Raw genomic sequence first — 16675 nt, 5'->3', positions numbered from 1 at the left:
ATCTGAATTTCTATCTTTATTTCAGCATGTTCACAATAGCCAAGAAATGCAAACAACCTAAAAGTGTCCACCAATTGTTGAATGTATACAGAAAATGTGTTGAATGCATACCTACACGTAGTGAAGATTATAATCAGTCATTAACAACATGGAAGGAACTGGAGTTGACTAGGTTAAATGAAATAAGACAGGAAGAATCTCACTCCTTTGGAATGTAATAAAGTTGATCTTACAGAAGTGTAGAGTAAAATGGTGGTTACCAAAGACAATGAAAAGTAGGGGGAGAGAAAGAGGGAAAAAAAGTTGTTTTTGGATACTAAGTTACAGTTAAATAAAAGCAAAAAGCTCTGGTGTGCCACTGCACTGTAGAGTGACTACAGATAACAATGGTTTGTACTTTCAAAAAGCTGGAAGATGGATTTTGAAAGTTTTTATCAAAATGATAACTGAGGAGATTAACAAGGATTGTAACATGACACAATTTATATATATGTCAAAACATTACAAGATAACTTATATATCAGTTAAAACAATAAAAAGCCCACAAACCAGTAGTATATGTAAGGACCGCAGATTTTTGCTGATATTAAAATGCTTTTGTAGAACTTCTCTCACACTTGTATCTTCTGAAAGACACTAAAGAAAAAAATATTAAAGTTAAGTAATGATGCAGTTTAAATCTAATATAATCATTTGCCTCATTTATTTATGTAACTTAGTACAATCTAAATCAAATTTCCATCCTACTGATATTCTTCCTCCTAGAAGTCAATATACAAAAGAAGAAAACAATCCTTCCTTTCCCCCACCCCCAAATTCTAATATAATAAGGGGAACTATACTAGGCATACTAGAGAATAACAGTTATTGTATTTGGGAAAACAAGGAAAAGTATTATAAGAATGCTTAAGTCCACACACAAGAACATAGAGGAAAGAGAAGTCCAGGGATAGCTTTAGTAATAGAGAAAGATTATTATTTGCAAACGGATAGTATGGAAAGACAAAGGAAGAAAATCTAATTAGAAGCAACTGCAACTGCTCATACCTGAGGTACAGATGGTGTGAAGAAAAGAGAGAATTAGGACATTGCCAGAAGAATACAAGATGGAGAATCAACTGATGAGAAGGAAAGGGTTGAAGGAGCTAAGAAAAAAAATCAAAGATGAACTATGGGGTACAGAATTGTCTGTGAATATAGTGGAATGTGCTCAAATTAAGTAGCAGATGGAAAAGAGAACACAAAAGTAAGATAGATTCTAAGAAGTGGAAGAGAATCCAAAAAACAGTGATCTGGAAAACATGGGAAGAAAACTTTAAGAGGGAAGTGGTGATTCACAATGTAAACAAACTGAGTTATATTTTGAGGGCAGGCTAATGGCTTTAGAAATGTGGAAACCAATAGTGCCCTTTGACAAGGCACTTAAAAGGAGCCAAGCAACTTCAGTAAAGTAGAATTTAGTGGAAGGTGTAGAACAGTTGGCACTGAAGAAAAAAGGAGATGAAGAGAGAGCAGCCTCAGAAGTGGAAAAGCCAAGAGGGTGTAGGGAAGAGAGGCAGAATTTTTAAAAAAATCATCAGCATGGAATAAGGATTCTTCTTCCTTATATTTAAAAAAAAAAAAAAAAAAAAAAGTCCAGAAAATTTGGCATTACTATTGTTTGTTAGTTTCTTTTTTTCCTTAAATGTTTTTAGTTGTAGTTGAACACAATACCTTTATTTTACTTATTTATTTTTATGTGGTGCTGAGGATCAAAACCAGCGCTTTGCATGTGCTAGGCAGATGATCTACCACTGAGCCACAATCCAGACCCTGTTTGAATTTCCTGCCTTTAGTGAAGGGTTTACGGTAAAGGTCCCACTCTCTCAGTTGTTTTTAATTTTGTTTTTATTTTTTAATGGGGTTCTTTTTCTTAATACATACCTCCTTTTTCCATACACAAGGCCAAATATCTTTTGGAAGTATAAAAGGATAAATACACACATACACACACACGCACACACACACACACACATTTATATGTTCATCACTGTATATATAATGTTAGAAATTTAAGAAATATGTGCTAATTAGAATAGGCAAAGTATAGTCTTGGCTTCTAGAATTTTTGACTCTATCAAATCTCTTGTAAAGTTTATGTGGTACAATCAGAGCACTTAGAAAAAATCATCTGGGACAAACATAATTGATGAAAGAAAACTTTCTCTAAAAATTCAATTTAAAAAAACAAAAAACACCTTCACCTTTTTTTGACATGTTTTTTTCCCAAAGGGTTAATCTGTACTTTGCCTCTTTAATTTTAGTGCTCTTATTCAAAACTTTCCTGTTTTGGAAAGCTATCATCTTTTTCTTTCCATAATTACTTATTCTGTTTTTAAAAGAAGTTTACATCATCTATATGTGAGCCATTACAAGGGAAAAAAAAAAAAGCCTAGCTTCTCATATTTTAATTTTTAAATTGCATCTTGATTCAAATAATATAAAGTATTTGAAAATAATGCTATCATCAACAACCACTTGAATGTAGCTATGGCATTTTGGGGAATTTTCCTTGAGAATAGTTATAATTCTATTAAATGCTCTTTCCTAGGAATTTCTAGGAATTTCTCTTACACTGCCATGCTGAGATTGAGTCTACTCTACTGACTTATTGATTCATTTGAAGTAGGGATACAACGAACTTTTAAATTAAGCAGGATACCTAGGTTCAATTTCACACTGAAATAAATATTTATTTCTTTTAATTTAACCTTGCAATTTAAAAAACTACTGGACAGAGAGGAAAGTACCCTGTAGCCTTCCTTACCCCATAACCCCGATGGGACTCGGCTATGGTGCTGAGAGATTTTTTTCAAAGGAAATTTATTAGTATATCAAAGGAAAGTGGCACAAGAGGATTGATGTATGCATGTATCCCTAAGTTTTGGGGATACAGGGTCTGCAAAAAAGGAATTAAAAAACTAGGATTGAGTCATCCTACTATCACATGGTTACTATTTTCAAAGACTTTCAGAGTTGGGCTTCACTAGTAATCCCCATCATCTTCCTTGTTTATATTCAGACTTCTCTTTATTCAGGAAACCATGTTAAGGACATCCCACAGACAACCAAAATATGAGGATGCTCAGGTTCCTCAGATAAAATGGTATAATACTTGTACACATTACAGAAATATGTCTGCTTATATAAGTAGACTTATATATAAGAAATATAAGCAAACTCCATTTGAGCATTGCAGTGTAAAAGAAATTCCTAGGTCTGTACATAGGTAATTCCTGTATACTTTAAATCCTCTCTAGATTACTTATAGTATTTAATACTATGTAAATATTTGTCATACTTCATTGTTTAGGTGAGAAAAATAAGAAATAAAGTTCTGTACATGTTCAGTACAGGTGTAGTTCCCCAACTGCAAACTTATCTGAGGACTCAGAAACCATAGACATAGGTCAGACTATAATCACTTTGAGACACTCAGAATGCAAATAACAAGGCAAGACAGAAAGATGGATGAGGGAACAGTGCAGCCTGGCTACGTGATCACCACAGGAAAACTTGGGAGACCACATACACATATTTAAATAGTATGAAAGAGTTTTCTTCTGAAAAACATACTGTTGGAATAAGGCATACAATTCAGAAGCTGTAGAAAATGAAAGTCTGTGAGGCACTGAGAAATGGCCCTAAAGGCTATAGATTCAAATGTCGGATTTATTCCAGACAAAGAAACAATGTGGGAGTACCTATAATAAAGGTTCCTATAGAACTGAATCCTACAATTAGAAATAGTATCAACATTGCTGACCTAACTTAATGAAATAGATAATCTGAGTCCCAGGCAAGATTAAACTGGAAGGGAAAGAGGACCCACCTAATTATATCAAGACACTATATTTGAATTTGAAGAATAAAATCAGCTATTTACAATTATGTATAGCTGTATCAGGAAAAAGAGTGAGAAATTATGAGAACAAAGTTAAAACACGTAAAATAAGGTTTGACCTTTTTAATAAGGTCTACAATGTTATAAATACACTGTAGTAAAAGAACAGACATGGATACAAGGGAAATTTCCACTTTTTACCATATATTCTACATGGATTAAATTTTGTTAGTGAATTTTTATGTTTAAAAAAAAAAAACCCGTGTCAAAATTAACAGTGCTTATTAATTGAAGTGCAGAGCATACTTCATAATAAAGACAAAAATCATCTTAAGAGAAAATAAAAGCAAAATTATTAATTGTGGCACTGATATTTAAGATTTTACTGAAAAAAGAATATATCTAAAATCATTGCATTAACATGAAACAATTTTTCAGAACTAAAAAATACAGAAAAGTATAATTCTATGCAGAAAATTAATTGTCATTATTCAGTTGAATTGAATATTATAGATCAGTTTTTCCCAATTCCTTTAGAACCAAAGATTCTAATATTTTCCACTCTTACTGGATCTGTACTTTGCTAACATTGTGTCATGAAGGAATTATTACAAATAACATTTTTTAATGGTTTCAAACAGCCATTTAACTGATTACCTTTTCTTCTAGTAATTGAAACTTCTTGTCAACATAAAATTAAACTGATGATAGTATTAAGATGATATAACAATGGTTTAAATAAATGAGGCTATTCAGCTTAAGCACACGTTAAATTTAGAGTTAATAAGGTTCAACAAGGTGTTAAAACAACACCTGGACCTTATATCTAAGATGCTCAAGGCTCCAAAGAATCTAGAATGAATATTACCAGTGTAGAAGAAAGGTGACTTAGCTTAGATTGGTTCTTAATAAATAACCCAATGAGACAAAAATTGAAGTTGTGTATGAAAATTTGAAATAAAAGCATTAGCATAGAATAGGAATGAACATGAACATAGTGTTTTGCTAAAGTTGTAAATATGGAAACTAAATTTTTAATTATGTAAATTCACTAATAAAATTGTTTAAAAAATACACCAGATACAGATAAAATAAAAACTTCAAAGTTAATTTGAAACTACTGACATTAAGTGCTAATGCTCATATGTGCAATTCTTTTGCAAAACAGAAAGACATTTCAAATGCTTTTCATGAGAAAAAAAGAATTCAAAAGAATGTATTCTTCCAGTCATCACAACAGCATTAGAAGCTCTGTGTTAATTTATAAATTCTTTAAATTTGTAATTTTAATTGCTTTAATCATATACCAAGACACACAAATTATTTTAACACTAGTGCTTTCAAGTTACCTGAACATTCTTATTCCACTTCTCAGCAAAATGCTTATCTGAAATTTCTTCAGGTAGTAATAACTCTTCTTTAAATATTTTTACATACTGTGGAAACCCAAATGAATTCATTAAGTGTATCTGCCGGTGAGAAAATCTTGACTTCACTCTTTTTTCTAAGAGTTCCAAGATGTCCTTAAAAACAAACAGAAATCCCTGTAAGATGCATGTTTATGAAAACATTACACCAATGTTAGAGGTACAAGTATACTATAATCTATACTTTAGCGACGCTTATTTTATATATATAAAATTAAACATTTGAAAAAATTTAATGGAAATTAAATAATTCCCTTGTAAGCATCAGTAGGCTTGGTGATACTGTGCCTTTTTCCTATGGTAATCCCTAACAAAATGGTTCAGTCTGAAAACTGCTGGACAATGTAACTACAGCCAGCTCCAGTGGTCCAGTTCTCAAAAGAACTCGATTTTCATGGGGAGGAGAGCAGATGCTTTAGAATCAATAAAAATTTATCAAATGTTTACCTGGTATATGTCTCTGTGTGGGGAATTTTGTAAGAATTGTTAAAGCTGAACTATAAGCAAAGAAGACTGGTTCTGATTATACTATTCTCTTCTACATAAAATGTTGAAATATTCTATAACATTTTTAAAAAGGTGTAATGAGGGCCATAACTATAAAATTATAAATCTAGACAGATGATTCTCATAACATCCAAGTTAATAAATCATGATACAAAGGAAATAATTTAAGTGATCAAAATGAGATTATGGATAGTATATGAAGGAGGACAGAAAAGATTAATAGCTTGAACTAGGAGGAAGAAAAGAGAACAAAATATCTGGAATTTATAATAAGAATTTTTTTTTTTTTTTAAAGAGAGAGTGAGAGAGGGAGGGAGAGAGAGAGAGAGAGAATTTTTAATATTTATTTTTTAGTTATCGGCGGACACAACATCTTTGTTTGTATGTGGTGCTGAGGATCGAACCTGGGCCACACGCATGCCAGGCGAACGCGCTACCACTTGAGCCACATCCCCAGCCCCAATAAGAATATTTTTATAAAAAGATTTTATAATAAGAATTAAAAGAGAAGGAGATTATATTCAGAAACAAGGGAATTCTACATTTTATTTTCTATAAATCTATGAAGGAGGAGTTCTAAGTCATTCATACAGGCAGGTACTGAAAGTAACTATGAAAGAATTAAGAGTCTACATTGGGAAGGAAAAAAGTTTCTCTCTTCTAAAAAAGAAAATGAGTTATAGGAAAGGAAAATAAATATATGGGTCTGACATAAAACTTCTAGAAATGGAGGGGGAAGGCTTGGAAAAAACTGTGGAGATATAAGGTGATTTTTAAAAACACATTTTATCTGAATTTAATAAGAAACTTCATACTATCAGAGTGTAAGGAGATAAATACCAAAAGATCTGTGCAGCTCTCCAAAGGTACAAAAGGGTTAACAGTTAACATGTATATAGCTTTCACAAAGTAAAGTGACGCACATACCAAGACTATGCTTAAAACCATTCTAAAACCCCCAAGGAATGAAGAAGCCACTTTACTATTAACTGTTTGATACATTTTATTTTTCTTTTAAAAAATATTTTATTTAGTTATAGATGGACATAATATCTTTATTTTTATGTGGTGCTGAGGATTGAACCCATGTGAAGCAAGTTCTGTACCACTGAGCTATAGCCCCAGCCCTCAAGAAATTTCAAAATACATGGTAGAAACTTAATAATTTTTATAAAACAGAGATTAGATTATTTAACTGTCTCTTTACTTGCTAAATGTAGAAATTATACTTATTAGTATTTTTTTTCTTTCAATAATTTCAGTGAAGGGACTAATATATTAGTTTATGGGCAAGTGTAGTAATTGTTTTCTTGTCTTCCTCAATTTGTAAAAAGCTGGATCTATATACATATTGGTGAAAAAAAAGGTTTTTTTATGCCTAATTTAATGACTTACTGTACCAGCAATTTAGCTTGAATTTTCTAAATACTATAATTAATTTTTTAAAATAGACTTACCAATCTACATGTAAGGCCAATAACTGCTACTGGAGTCTGTGCAGACTGAGAAATGTCAAAAAGATTATAGAGGAGTGTTTGGTTCTTATGATGAGCAAAAAGATCAAATTCATCTAATATGAAGATCACCGGGCAACTGCTAGTTCGGTCACCTAAAATAGAGAGCTTCTATATTAACAACATTTCTTAAATTTCCAATCTATTTACTACATTTCTATTATTGAAACTCATTCAACAAACACTAATAACCTACGTTGGGTAGGGCACTTAACAGTGCATGGATACTCACTGAATATGAAAAAATTATTCACAGACAAAGATATCCCCTATTGCTTTCAAATTGTTATTAGACTAGCAGATTGATAAAAAATTAAGAAAATCTTTTAAATAATCATTTAATTGAAGACTGCAGATTTTAGATCATAGAAATGTAATACTTCTTTAATAATTATAAAGTTAACAAAGATTTTTCAATACTCTACAGAATCAAAACACTTTGGGATTAAAGTATAAGATGTCACTAATTAATTAACAAATTACTTCTTTGAAAGAGAATTGTAAGCAAAAAGGCAAAATATATCTTCCTGTGGAAATAATTACTGTAAACACTGATTAGACAATGAAGTTTGATAAAAACAACTTAAATTCTTTTTAACCACAATTTAACATCTCCATAATGAGGGAAAGTTCAAAACAGACCTCTACAATAATATAGAAATTTAATATCTGATAAACTATGGTACTAAATATCAATGAGGAAATGATTTATTCAAAGATCCTTATTTTACAATGCATACAGAAATAAATTCCAACAAAATATTAATGATAATTATATTAAATGCAAACACTGATGTTTTCATAATCTGAAGGAGAGAAAAAAATCTACATAAATGTAACTATGCAAAAAATTTAATACTTTTGTTAAACTTAGGCACAAACCAAATTTAAGGGAAGAGGGTAGGGAGCACATGAATTTCCACAGGTAAGTATGAAATAACCACCACAAAAATAAGGTAAAGAACCAACAGGAAATACATAAACTAGGAAATTATCAGTTGTCAGTAAAAATTTGAAATGATGAGCCTCATCACTAACAGAATAATACAAATCAAAGAAATAAATTATGTTGATGATCAAGAGAATTTTTTTTATTATACAGGCAAACATGAAAATTGTTTCTATTATATAGGAAAAAACCAAAAATTGTTTTCAAATAAAATTAGAGAGTAATAGTTTGCAATGTTACTTCTTTTAAATTTGATGCCTTATAACCCAGAATTCTATTCATTAAAATTTATCCAAGAGAACATATGATCATATAAGCATGTCTTGCTAACTGTAAAAAAATCAGAAACAAAAGTTTTTAATTGGTGACTAATAAATTATAGCACCTTTAAAAAACAACATGGGAATCATAAAAATTATGCAGATAAAAATTTATAGATTATAAAACAATAAGGAAAATAATTTTATTTTGGAATAAAGTTATATTTATCTATGTAAATATACAAAGAATATGTGGCAGGTGAATAAAAATAAAAAACCAATTATTGATATAATCACTATTATAGTTGTAGGATTAGAGTGATTTTTTTTTTTCTATTTCCACTTCTTTATTTTCTGTTTGGTATTACCTTCATAATTAAGAGTAAAATAAAAGTTAAAAAGAATCTTTACATGCTGCTGTATGTGTTAGTATTTACCTTTTTTTAAAGCTTCCAGAAGGAATGAAAGGTTTTCAGCAAAGCTTCCCTGAAAAACAAAAAAAGAAAACAAGTAGTAAAATAATAAGAAGTTGATCCTTAGACTTACACAGAAACTACACATCTTTCTTTTCTAGTAAATTAAGAGTTACTGCCTAGATGTTCAGCCAAGTGTCAATATATTAACTATTTAAAACTTAAAAGAAAGGTAAAGATGATAAAGCAATGAAAATGGCAAAACTATGTAGTGTTTTAAATTTTATATGTTCTAAAATCTGTAAAAAATTTATAGATTTGCTATAATCTAAACACAATGGGAAACCCATTTGTTCAAATACATGGTGCTCCTAAAAGTCTCTAAATGGCGTTGCCAAAGAAATGAGTATGAATTTTAAAGAGAAATTTTTAAAGGGAAAGGTAGAAGAAATTTGCTCAAAAATATTAGATAATGGTGTTTTCTGCTGTGGCTGCCCACCCTACTGCCAGCTCTGAGACATCATGAGTTCAGAGCTCTGCCCACAACAGAGCTTACATTGGAAGCAGAGACATCTTTTATATGTGGGCTTAGGAGTGTCTGTAAAGTCTTGTATTTTGTGCACTTTGGACAGGTCGTCTGCTGAGAGGAACTGCATCTTATTTTAGCCATAAGCTAGTTACTGCTCAAACTTGGCTGGATATTTCAACATCAAAAAAAGTGGGGACAGAAATCCCTAGTCAAAGATCTGTCCCTAAGTGGGCATGGCTGGTGAGAATCAGATGGCCTGCTTCTGGATACCCACACTGAAAGCAACATCACACAAAAATAACACAACTGTTGTAGACACTGCATTTACAAAGCATCAGTTGCTCCCATATTCTGAACAAGACAAGACTGGAGGCGAGTGACACAGAAGATAAAATAGTGACCAGAGACCTTGTATCTCTTGGTAAAACACCAGGATTATACAAGTATCTAAAGGGAGGATAAAATTTCCAGGTCCTTGAAAACAATATTCCCAGTAAATGGAATATTCAAAAAAGTAGGGGAAGCTATACTTAGACATATAACAATAAGCATAATAGACAATGATTGAAATGACCAGTACCCCAACTTTTTTCAAGTAATAAAACCAATATCAATAGAACCCAAGGAAACCTACATCACCTGATAAAAACCTATATGCCCATTGTAGAAATAACCACAGAGAGTGCAACCCCATTTTCTTTGTTGTCTAGACCATCCATACCTGCCTGAACCACCAGAAAACCACACTCTTGTGAAACAACAGAGAAAGTAGGTCTCTCAGGCTCCTACATAGTACATACTGTCAGAATCCATTAATCATAGCCAAAAAAGCCACAAAAAGACTACACTATGAAGTCCAGATGGAATATACTCAACATTATACAACAAACCAATACCCCATGACACATCATTAGGAGAAAGAAAGCTGTTTACTAGGGACTTCACATAAAGGTGGAAGATACATTCATCCCAACAGATGAGCAGATCTCAACACAGAAACGAGAAATAAAAAAAAAAAAGAGACAATATTATACTTACACCACCTAAAGTTCAAAACTACATATAAACAGAACAGACCCCAAAGATATTGAAGTGGATGAAATGCTAAAAAAAGAATTCAAAGAATTACTTTTAAAAGGTTCAATGAAATCTAAGAGAATACAAATATTGAATGAATTAAAGAAGAAAATACAGTATATGGAATGAGCATTTCAATAAAGATTTTGAAAAGGAACGAAATAAGAAGTCTTGAAAATGATAAGTTTAGTAAGTCAAATAAAAACTTAGTTGAAAGCTCCAACAGACTAGGTAAAGCAGTAGAAACCTGACCAAGAAGTTTTAAGATAAGTGTCAAAATGTTACAATAAGAAATAAGAAAAAGAGACACCATTAAAATACTAAAACTCTGCATAATCAGCATAAAAGAGTAAGAAGAGCTACAAGATGTGGGAATAGATAACCTATTCAGTGAAATAATAACAAAAACTTTCCCAAATCTTGGAGAAGACCTGGACATCCAGGTACAAGAGGCATTTAGAACCCTAAATAAACATGATTAGAACCTCTCCAAGACATATTACAGTTATACTGTCAAAAGAATAGAAGAAATGCTGAGTCACATGTAAATGCAAACCTGTTGGCATCAACAAAAGATTTCTCAGCAGGAAATCTTAAGGCTAGGAGGGTATGGAATGATGTATTTCAAGGCCTAAAAATAACTACCAGGATTACTGTACAAAACCAAGGTTATGCTTTAGAATCAAAACAAAAATAAAGACCTTCTTAGATAAGCACAAAGTAAAGAAATTCATGATCATCACACCTGCATTATAGAAGATACTTAAAGAAACCCTTACACCCAAAGACAAAGACAAACATAATCATGAGAGCACAGGAAAGAATAAATGTGCCTAGAAAAGTAGTCACACAAATGAGAAATAGGCAAGAATCAAACATCAGTTTGGTAAATAGTCAAATGTCTAAATGAATGAGGAAGAAATTAACACAGACTATTCAGAACACCCAGAAGAAAATCAACAAAACGACAAGAACAACTGTGTATTTTTTGATAATAATCCTGAATGTAAATAGTTCACAAATTAAAAGGTACAAACTAACTGGCTGACAGGATTAAAAACCAAGATCCAACAGGATGGTAAAGAAACGCATCTCACTTGGAAAGACATACACAGAACAAAAGTGAACTATGGGAAACAATATTCTCAGTAAATGGAATATTCAAAGAAGTAGGAGAAGCTATACTTAAACTATTAGACATTAAAGGGAAAGACAGATCCCAACACAATAATAATGGGTGGCTTCAATATCCCCATTTACAAATAAATCATTCTGGCAAAAACAAAAACAAAAACAAAACAAACAAACAAACAAAAAAACAAGAAAACATCAGATTTAAATTATACCATAGATCAGTTCTTTAGAAGATATCAAAAGAACATTCTACATAAAAACTGCAGAATACCATTCATTTTATAATTACATGGAACATTCTCCAAAATAAATGTTAGGCCACTGCAATTCTTAACAAATTTGAAAATAAAATGAAATGATTTCTTTTAACTTATTAGGTCAAAATGGAATGAAATTAGAAATCAATAGCAAAACAAAACAAAACAAAAAACTACAGAAATTAAGGATATTGAACAAAACACTTTTAAATGATCAATGAGTCACTGTAGAAATTGGGAGAAATGAAGAATTTCCTAGAATAAAATGATCATGGAAACACAACATATTAGAATGTGTAGGATATAACAAAAGCAATATTAACAGCAATGTTTATATCAATGAATGTTTACATCAAAGAAACCAGAAATATCAGGGCTGGGTTGTGGCTCAGTGGTAGAGTGCTTGCCTGGCACACGTGGGGCCCTGGGTTCGATCCTCCTCAGCACCACATATAAATCAATAAAATAAAGGTTAAAAAAAAAAAAAAAAAGAAGAAAACCCAGAATATCACAAATGATGAGGCATCTCAAGGTCTTACAAACACAAGAATAAAACAACCCCCAAATCAAATGACAAGACATAATAACAATCAGTGCAGAAATAAATGAAATAGAAACATAAGACCTAACGAAACTGGACCAAGAGGATATTAAAAAAATAAAATAGATCAATATAGGCAATTAAAGTAGTAATAAATCTTTCAACAAAGAAAAGCACAGGACCAGACTTTTGAAGTACACCAATGCTCCTTTATTACATAAAACAGAAAGGGAAGGAACCCTTTCAAACTCCTTTACAAAGCCATTATCAACCTGATACCAAAACCTGATACCAAAACCTGATAAGAATATAATAAAGGGCTGAGGTTGCGGCTCAGTGGTAGAGTGCTCACCTAGCATGCATGAGGCACTGGGTTTGATCCTCAGCACCACATAAAAATAAAATATTGTGTCCACTTAAAAGTAAATAAATATATATATATATATATATAAAATAAATAGAAAGGATGCTAGAGACCAATATTCCTGAAGAACAACGGTGCAAAAGTCCTCAATAAATTACTTGCAAATCAAACTCAACAGCTATTAAAAATATACAAATTGGTTTCATTCTAGAGACGGCTCAACATATGCAAATCAATAAATACAGCAAATAAACTGAATAAAGGATAAAAAGTACATGATCATCTCAATATATACAGAAAAAGCCTTTGACAAAATTCAATGTCATAATAAATGCCCAGAATAAATTAGGTGTAGTAGAATCATAGTAATGGTTATGTATGATAAAGCCACAGTCCACATCATACCTAATGGAAAAAAACTGAAAGTGTTTCCAATAAGTTCAGGAATAAGACCAGAATGTCTACTTTCAGCACTCTTATTCAACACAGTACTAGAAATTTTGACCAGAGCAATTAGTCAGGAAAAAGAATAAAAGGAATATAAATAAAGAAGAAGATAGTCAAATTAAACCTGTTTGCTGGTGACATTCTATACTGGAAAACGCTAAGACTCCATCAAAAGGCTTTTATAACCGATAAAGAAATATAGTGGTCTGGGGCTGTAGCTCAGTGGCAAAGTGCTTGCCTAGCATGCATGAAGCACTGGGTTCAATCCTCAGCACCATATAACAATTAACAAATAAAATAAAGGCATTCTGTCCACTGTCCATCTACCAAAAAAAAAAAAAAAAAAAAAAAAAGAAAGAAAGAAAGAAAAGAAAAAGAAGGAAAGAAATATAGTAAAAGGTGCAGGATATAAAAATCAACATAAAAATCAGTAGCTTTTCTATATGCCAATAACAGACTTGCTTAGAAAGAAATCAGGAAAGCAATCCCATTAACAAAAGACTCAAAAAGTTAAAAACAATACCTAGGAGCAAACCTTGCTGAGAAGGTAAAAGACCTCTTAAACATTGAAGAAAGAAACTGAAGAGGATACTAGGAGGTGGAGAGAGCTCCCATATTCATGAAATGGAAGAATTAATACTGTTACAATAGTCCTACCACCCAAAGTGACCTACAGATTCACTGTAATCTTCATAAAAATTTCAATGGCTTTCTTTAAAGAATTAGAAAAAAACAATACTTAATTCATATGAAGTACAAACTACCACAAAGAGTCAAAGCAATCCCGAAAAATTAAGATGGTGGAAGCCATTAAAATACTTGACTTCAAAATATACTACAGAGATATCCTAACAAAACCGGCATGGTTTTGGCATAAAAACAGATAAATAACACTAATGAAAAGAAATAAAGGACCCAGAAATGAACTGACTCATTTGCTTCCCAACAAAGATGCAAAAATCATAAATTGGAGAAGAGAGTTCTTCAACAAACGAGGCTTGGAAAACTGGAGATCTTCAGAAGACAGAAAACTGAGCCATATCTCTCATCCTGCACAAAAAATCCCAAAAAACAAAACAAACAAAGAATCAACTCAAAATGAATCAAAGACCTGAAAATTTGAAACTGCGAAGAAAACCTATGGGAAATACTTAAAAATATTGGCATAGGCAATGATTTCCCGAATAGGACTCCAACAAGAAACAAAAGCACAATGAGAAATACATCAAATTAAAACATTTTTACATAGCAAAGGAAACAACACAGTGAAAAAGACAATCTATAGAATTGGCAAAAATCTCTGCTGGCTATTTATCTGATAGAAGATTAAAATCCAAAAATAAATAATTTTAAAAACAGTAAATGAACAAATGATTTGAAGACAGTTCTCAAAACAAGAAATATAACTGGCTACTAAATATATAAAAAATGCTCAAAATATTCATTACATTATGTAAATGTAAGTCAAAATTATATTCAGATCTCATGTCACCTTAATCAGAATGGCGATTATTAAAAAACAAAAAGAACTTGAAACACTGTGGGGGAAAAAAAAAACACTTATACACTATTAATGGGAATGGAAATTATCATAGCCACTGTGGAATCACAGCATATATTCTAAGGATATCTGAAAGAATGAAGCCAGTATACAAAAGAGATACTTGCATAACCCATATTTACTGCAACACTATTCATAGTAGCCTAGGTGCCAGTCAACACATGGATGAAGAAAATGTTGTATATATACAAAATGGAGGAAAACACCATAAAGATGAATGAACTCCTGCCATATGTAGCAAAATGAATGAATTGCAGGACATTATATTAAGTGAAATATGCCAGGGACAGAAAGACAGTACATACTTCTCTCATACATATAAGCTATAAAAAAGAAAAAAAAAAGAGTGACTATTAGGAAATGGGAAAGGGATTGTGGGGGGAGAGAGGAGAGCAACAGAGGGTAGACAGAAAGATGGATACAATCAATACACAATATATATACATGCATGGAAATGTCAAAGTAAAACTCAATAACTTGCACAATTATTATGTTAATAGAAAAAGTAAACTAGAGGGATGCCTCCAAGGGAAATATTAGATACAATTATAGTATTTGTCTATTCAAGAGCATATTGACAAATTTGTATTTATCACATCAAATTTGGCTATGTTTATACTTGGAACACAGCCAAAATATTTTTGGATGCAACTTAAATATTCTGGATAAATTCTAACAGAGTAGCAGATGTTCCAGGTTCAAATTTTTTATAATTAAAGTTATAATTTTTTTATTTCATTAGACTTTTTAAAAAAATAGTCAACTTCAAGTTTGAGGAGATATAATAAAGAGAAAAGAAACCTGCTTGTTAGTACCCCAATGGAAACATCTGATAAAAAACTCCATAACTGTTTTTTAAGAAATTCTACATATTGTGATGATCAAGGCTATTTTGCCAAAACTACTTCCATGGTAAAGCAGGAGATATTATCCATAATTTTCCATAATACAACAAAGGCTCAAAGAAATAATAATTTAGAAAATCGGTGGTCAAAGTTACAAAAAGATGGCTTATATTTTGGCTTTTCTATATAAAAATCCTGCTAAAGTATAAACATACACTTATATAAATATAAATATGTATACATATGTATATATGCTTATATACATATAAAATATTATATAAATGATACACGTATATAATATATAAATATGTTGTGCATATACTCATACATATTTTAAATACATTTTATATAGATATATGTATATGCATGACATTTATGTATACAAACATGTATAAATATATATACAACATATTTATGTTTGCTCTAAGTATGTCAAAACAGAACAGATCTGGGTTGAGTTAAATGACTTAGGAGCCTAATGTTCATACTCCCCAACATTTTTTGACCTTTTGTATGCTACATGTTCTCTGAGTGTCAAATACCTCATCTATATAATGAAGAAGCAAAACTAGTAATTTCTCTAAAGCTATCCCTGAAGGACTGGCTCTAGGACCCCACTATGAATACCAAAATCTATGGATTCTGAAGTCTCTTATATAAAGTGGCCTAGTATTTGCTTAACAATTATGTACATTCTTTCTTATACTTTAAATTTTCTTTGTTAGTTTTAATATCTAGTACAATGTAATGATAGTTGTTATACTGTATTATTAATGCCAAGGGGGAAAAATCTGTATTAAGTATAGACACATTATTTTCTTGAATATTTTAAATCTACAGTAGGTTGCAAATACATATGCAGAACCTTCAGATAACCAAGGGTTGACTATGTAATAAATAATAGTGATGATTAGGATAAAGTGACAAGACTGTGGCTTTTATTATTACTTCACATATGAATATCCAG

The 16675-nt window shown here is 31.3% G+C and overlaps 1 protein-coding gene across 4 annotated transcripts in view; it reads right to left on the bottom strand.

Annotated features, from left to right (window-relative positions):
- Positions 1-16675, bottom strand: part of Orc4 (origin recognition complex subunit 4) — a 66475-nt gene that overhangs the window by 7544 nt on the left and 42256 nt on the right. For all 4 annotated transcript variants that reach the window (XM_076866541.2, XM_076866539.2, XM_076866543.2 and 1 more), the window contains exons 7-10: positions 8978-9026; positions 7275-7426; positions 5233-5406; positions 550-636 (exon numbers count right to left, since the gene is read on the bottom strand). In XM_076866541.2, the coding sequence (XP_076722656.1) occupies positions 550-636; positions 5233-5406; positions 7275-7426; positions 8978-9026 (462 nt within the window). The remainder of the gene's footprint in view (positions 1-549; positions 637-5232; positions 5407-7274; positions 7427-8977; positions 9027-16675) is intronic.

Source organism: Callospermophilus lateralis, chromosome 9 (genome assembly GCF_048772815.1).
Source record: "Callospermophilus lateralis isolate mCalLat2 chromosome 9, mCalLat2.hap1, whole genome shotgun sequence".
Taxonomy (NCBI): Eukaryota; Metazoa; Chordata; class Mammalia; order Rodentia; family Sciuridae; genus Callospermophilus; species Callospermophilus lateralis.
The sequence above is the reverse complement of the archived record's forward strand: the minus strand, read 5'-3'. Positions and strand labels throughout refer to the sequence as shown.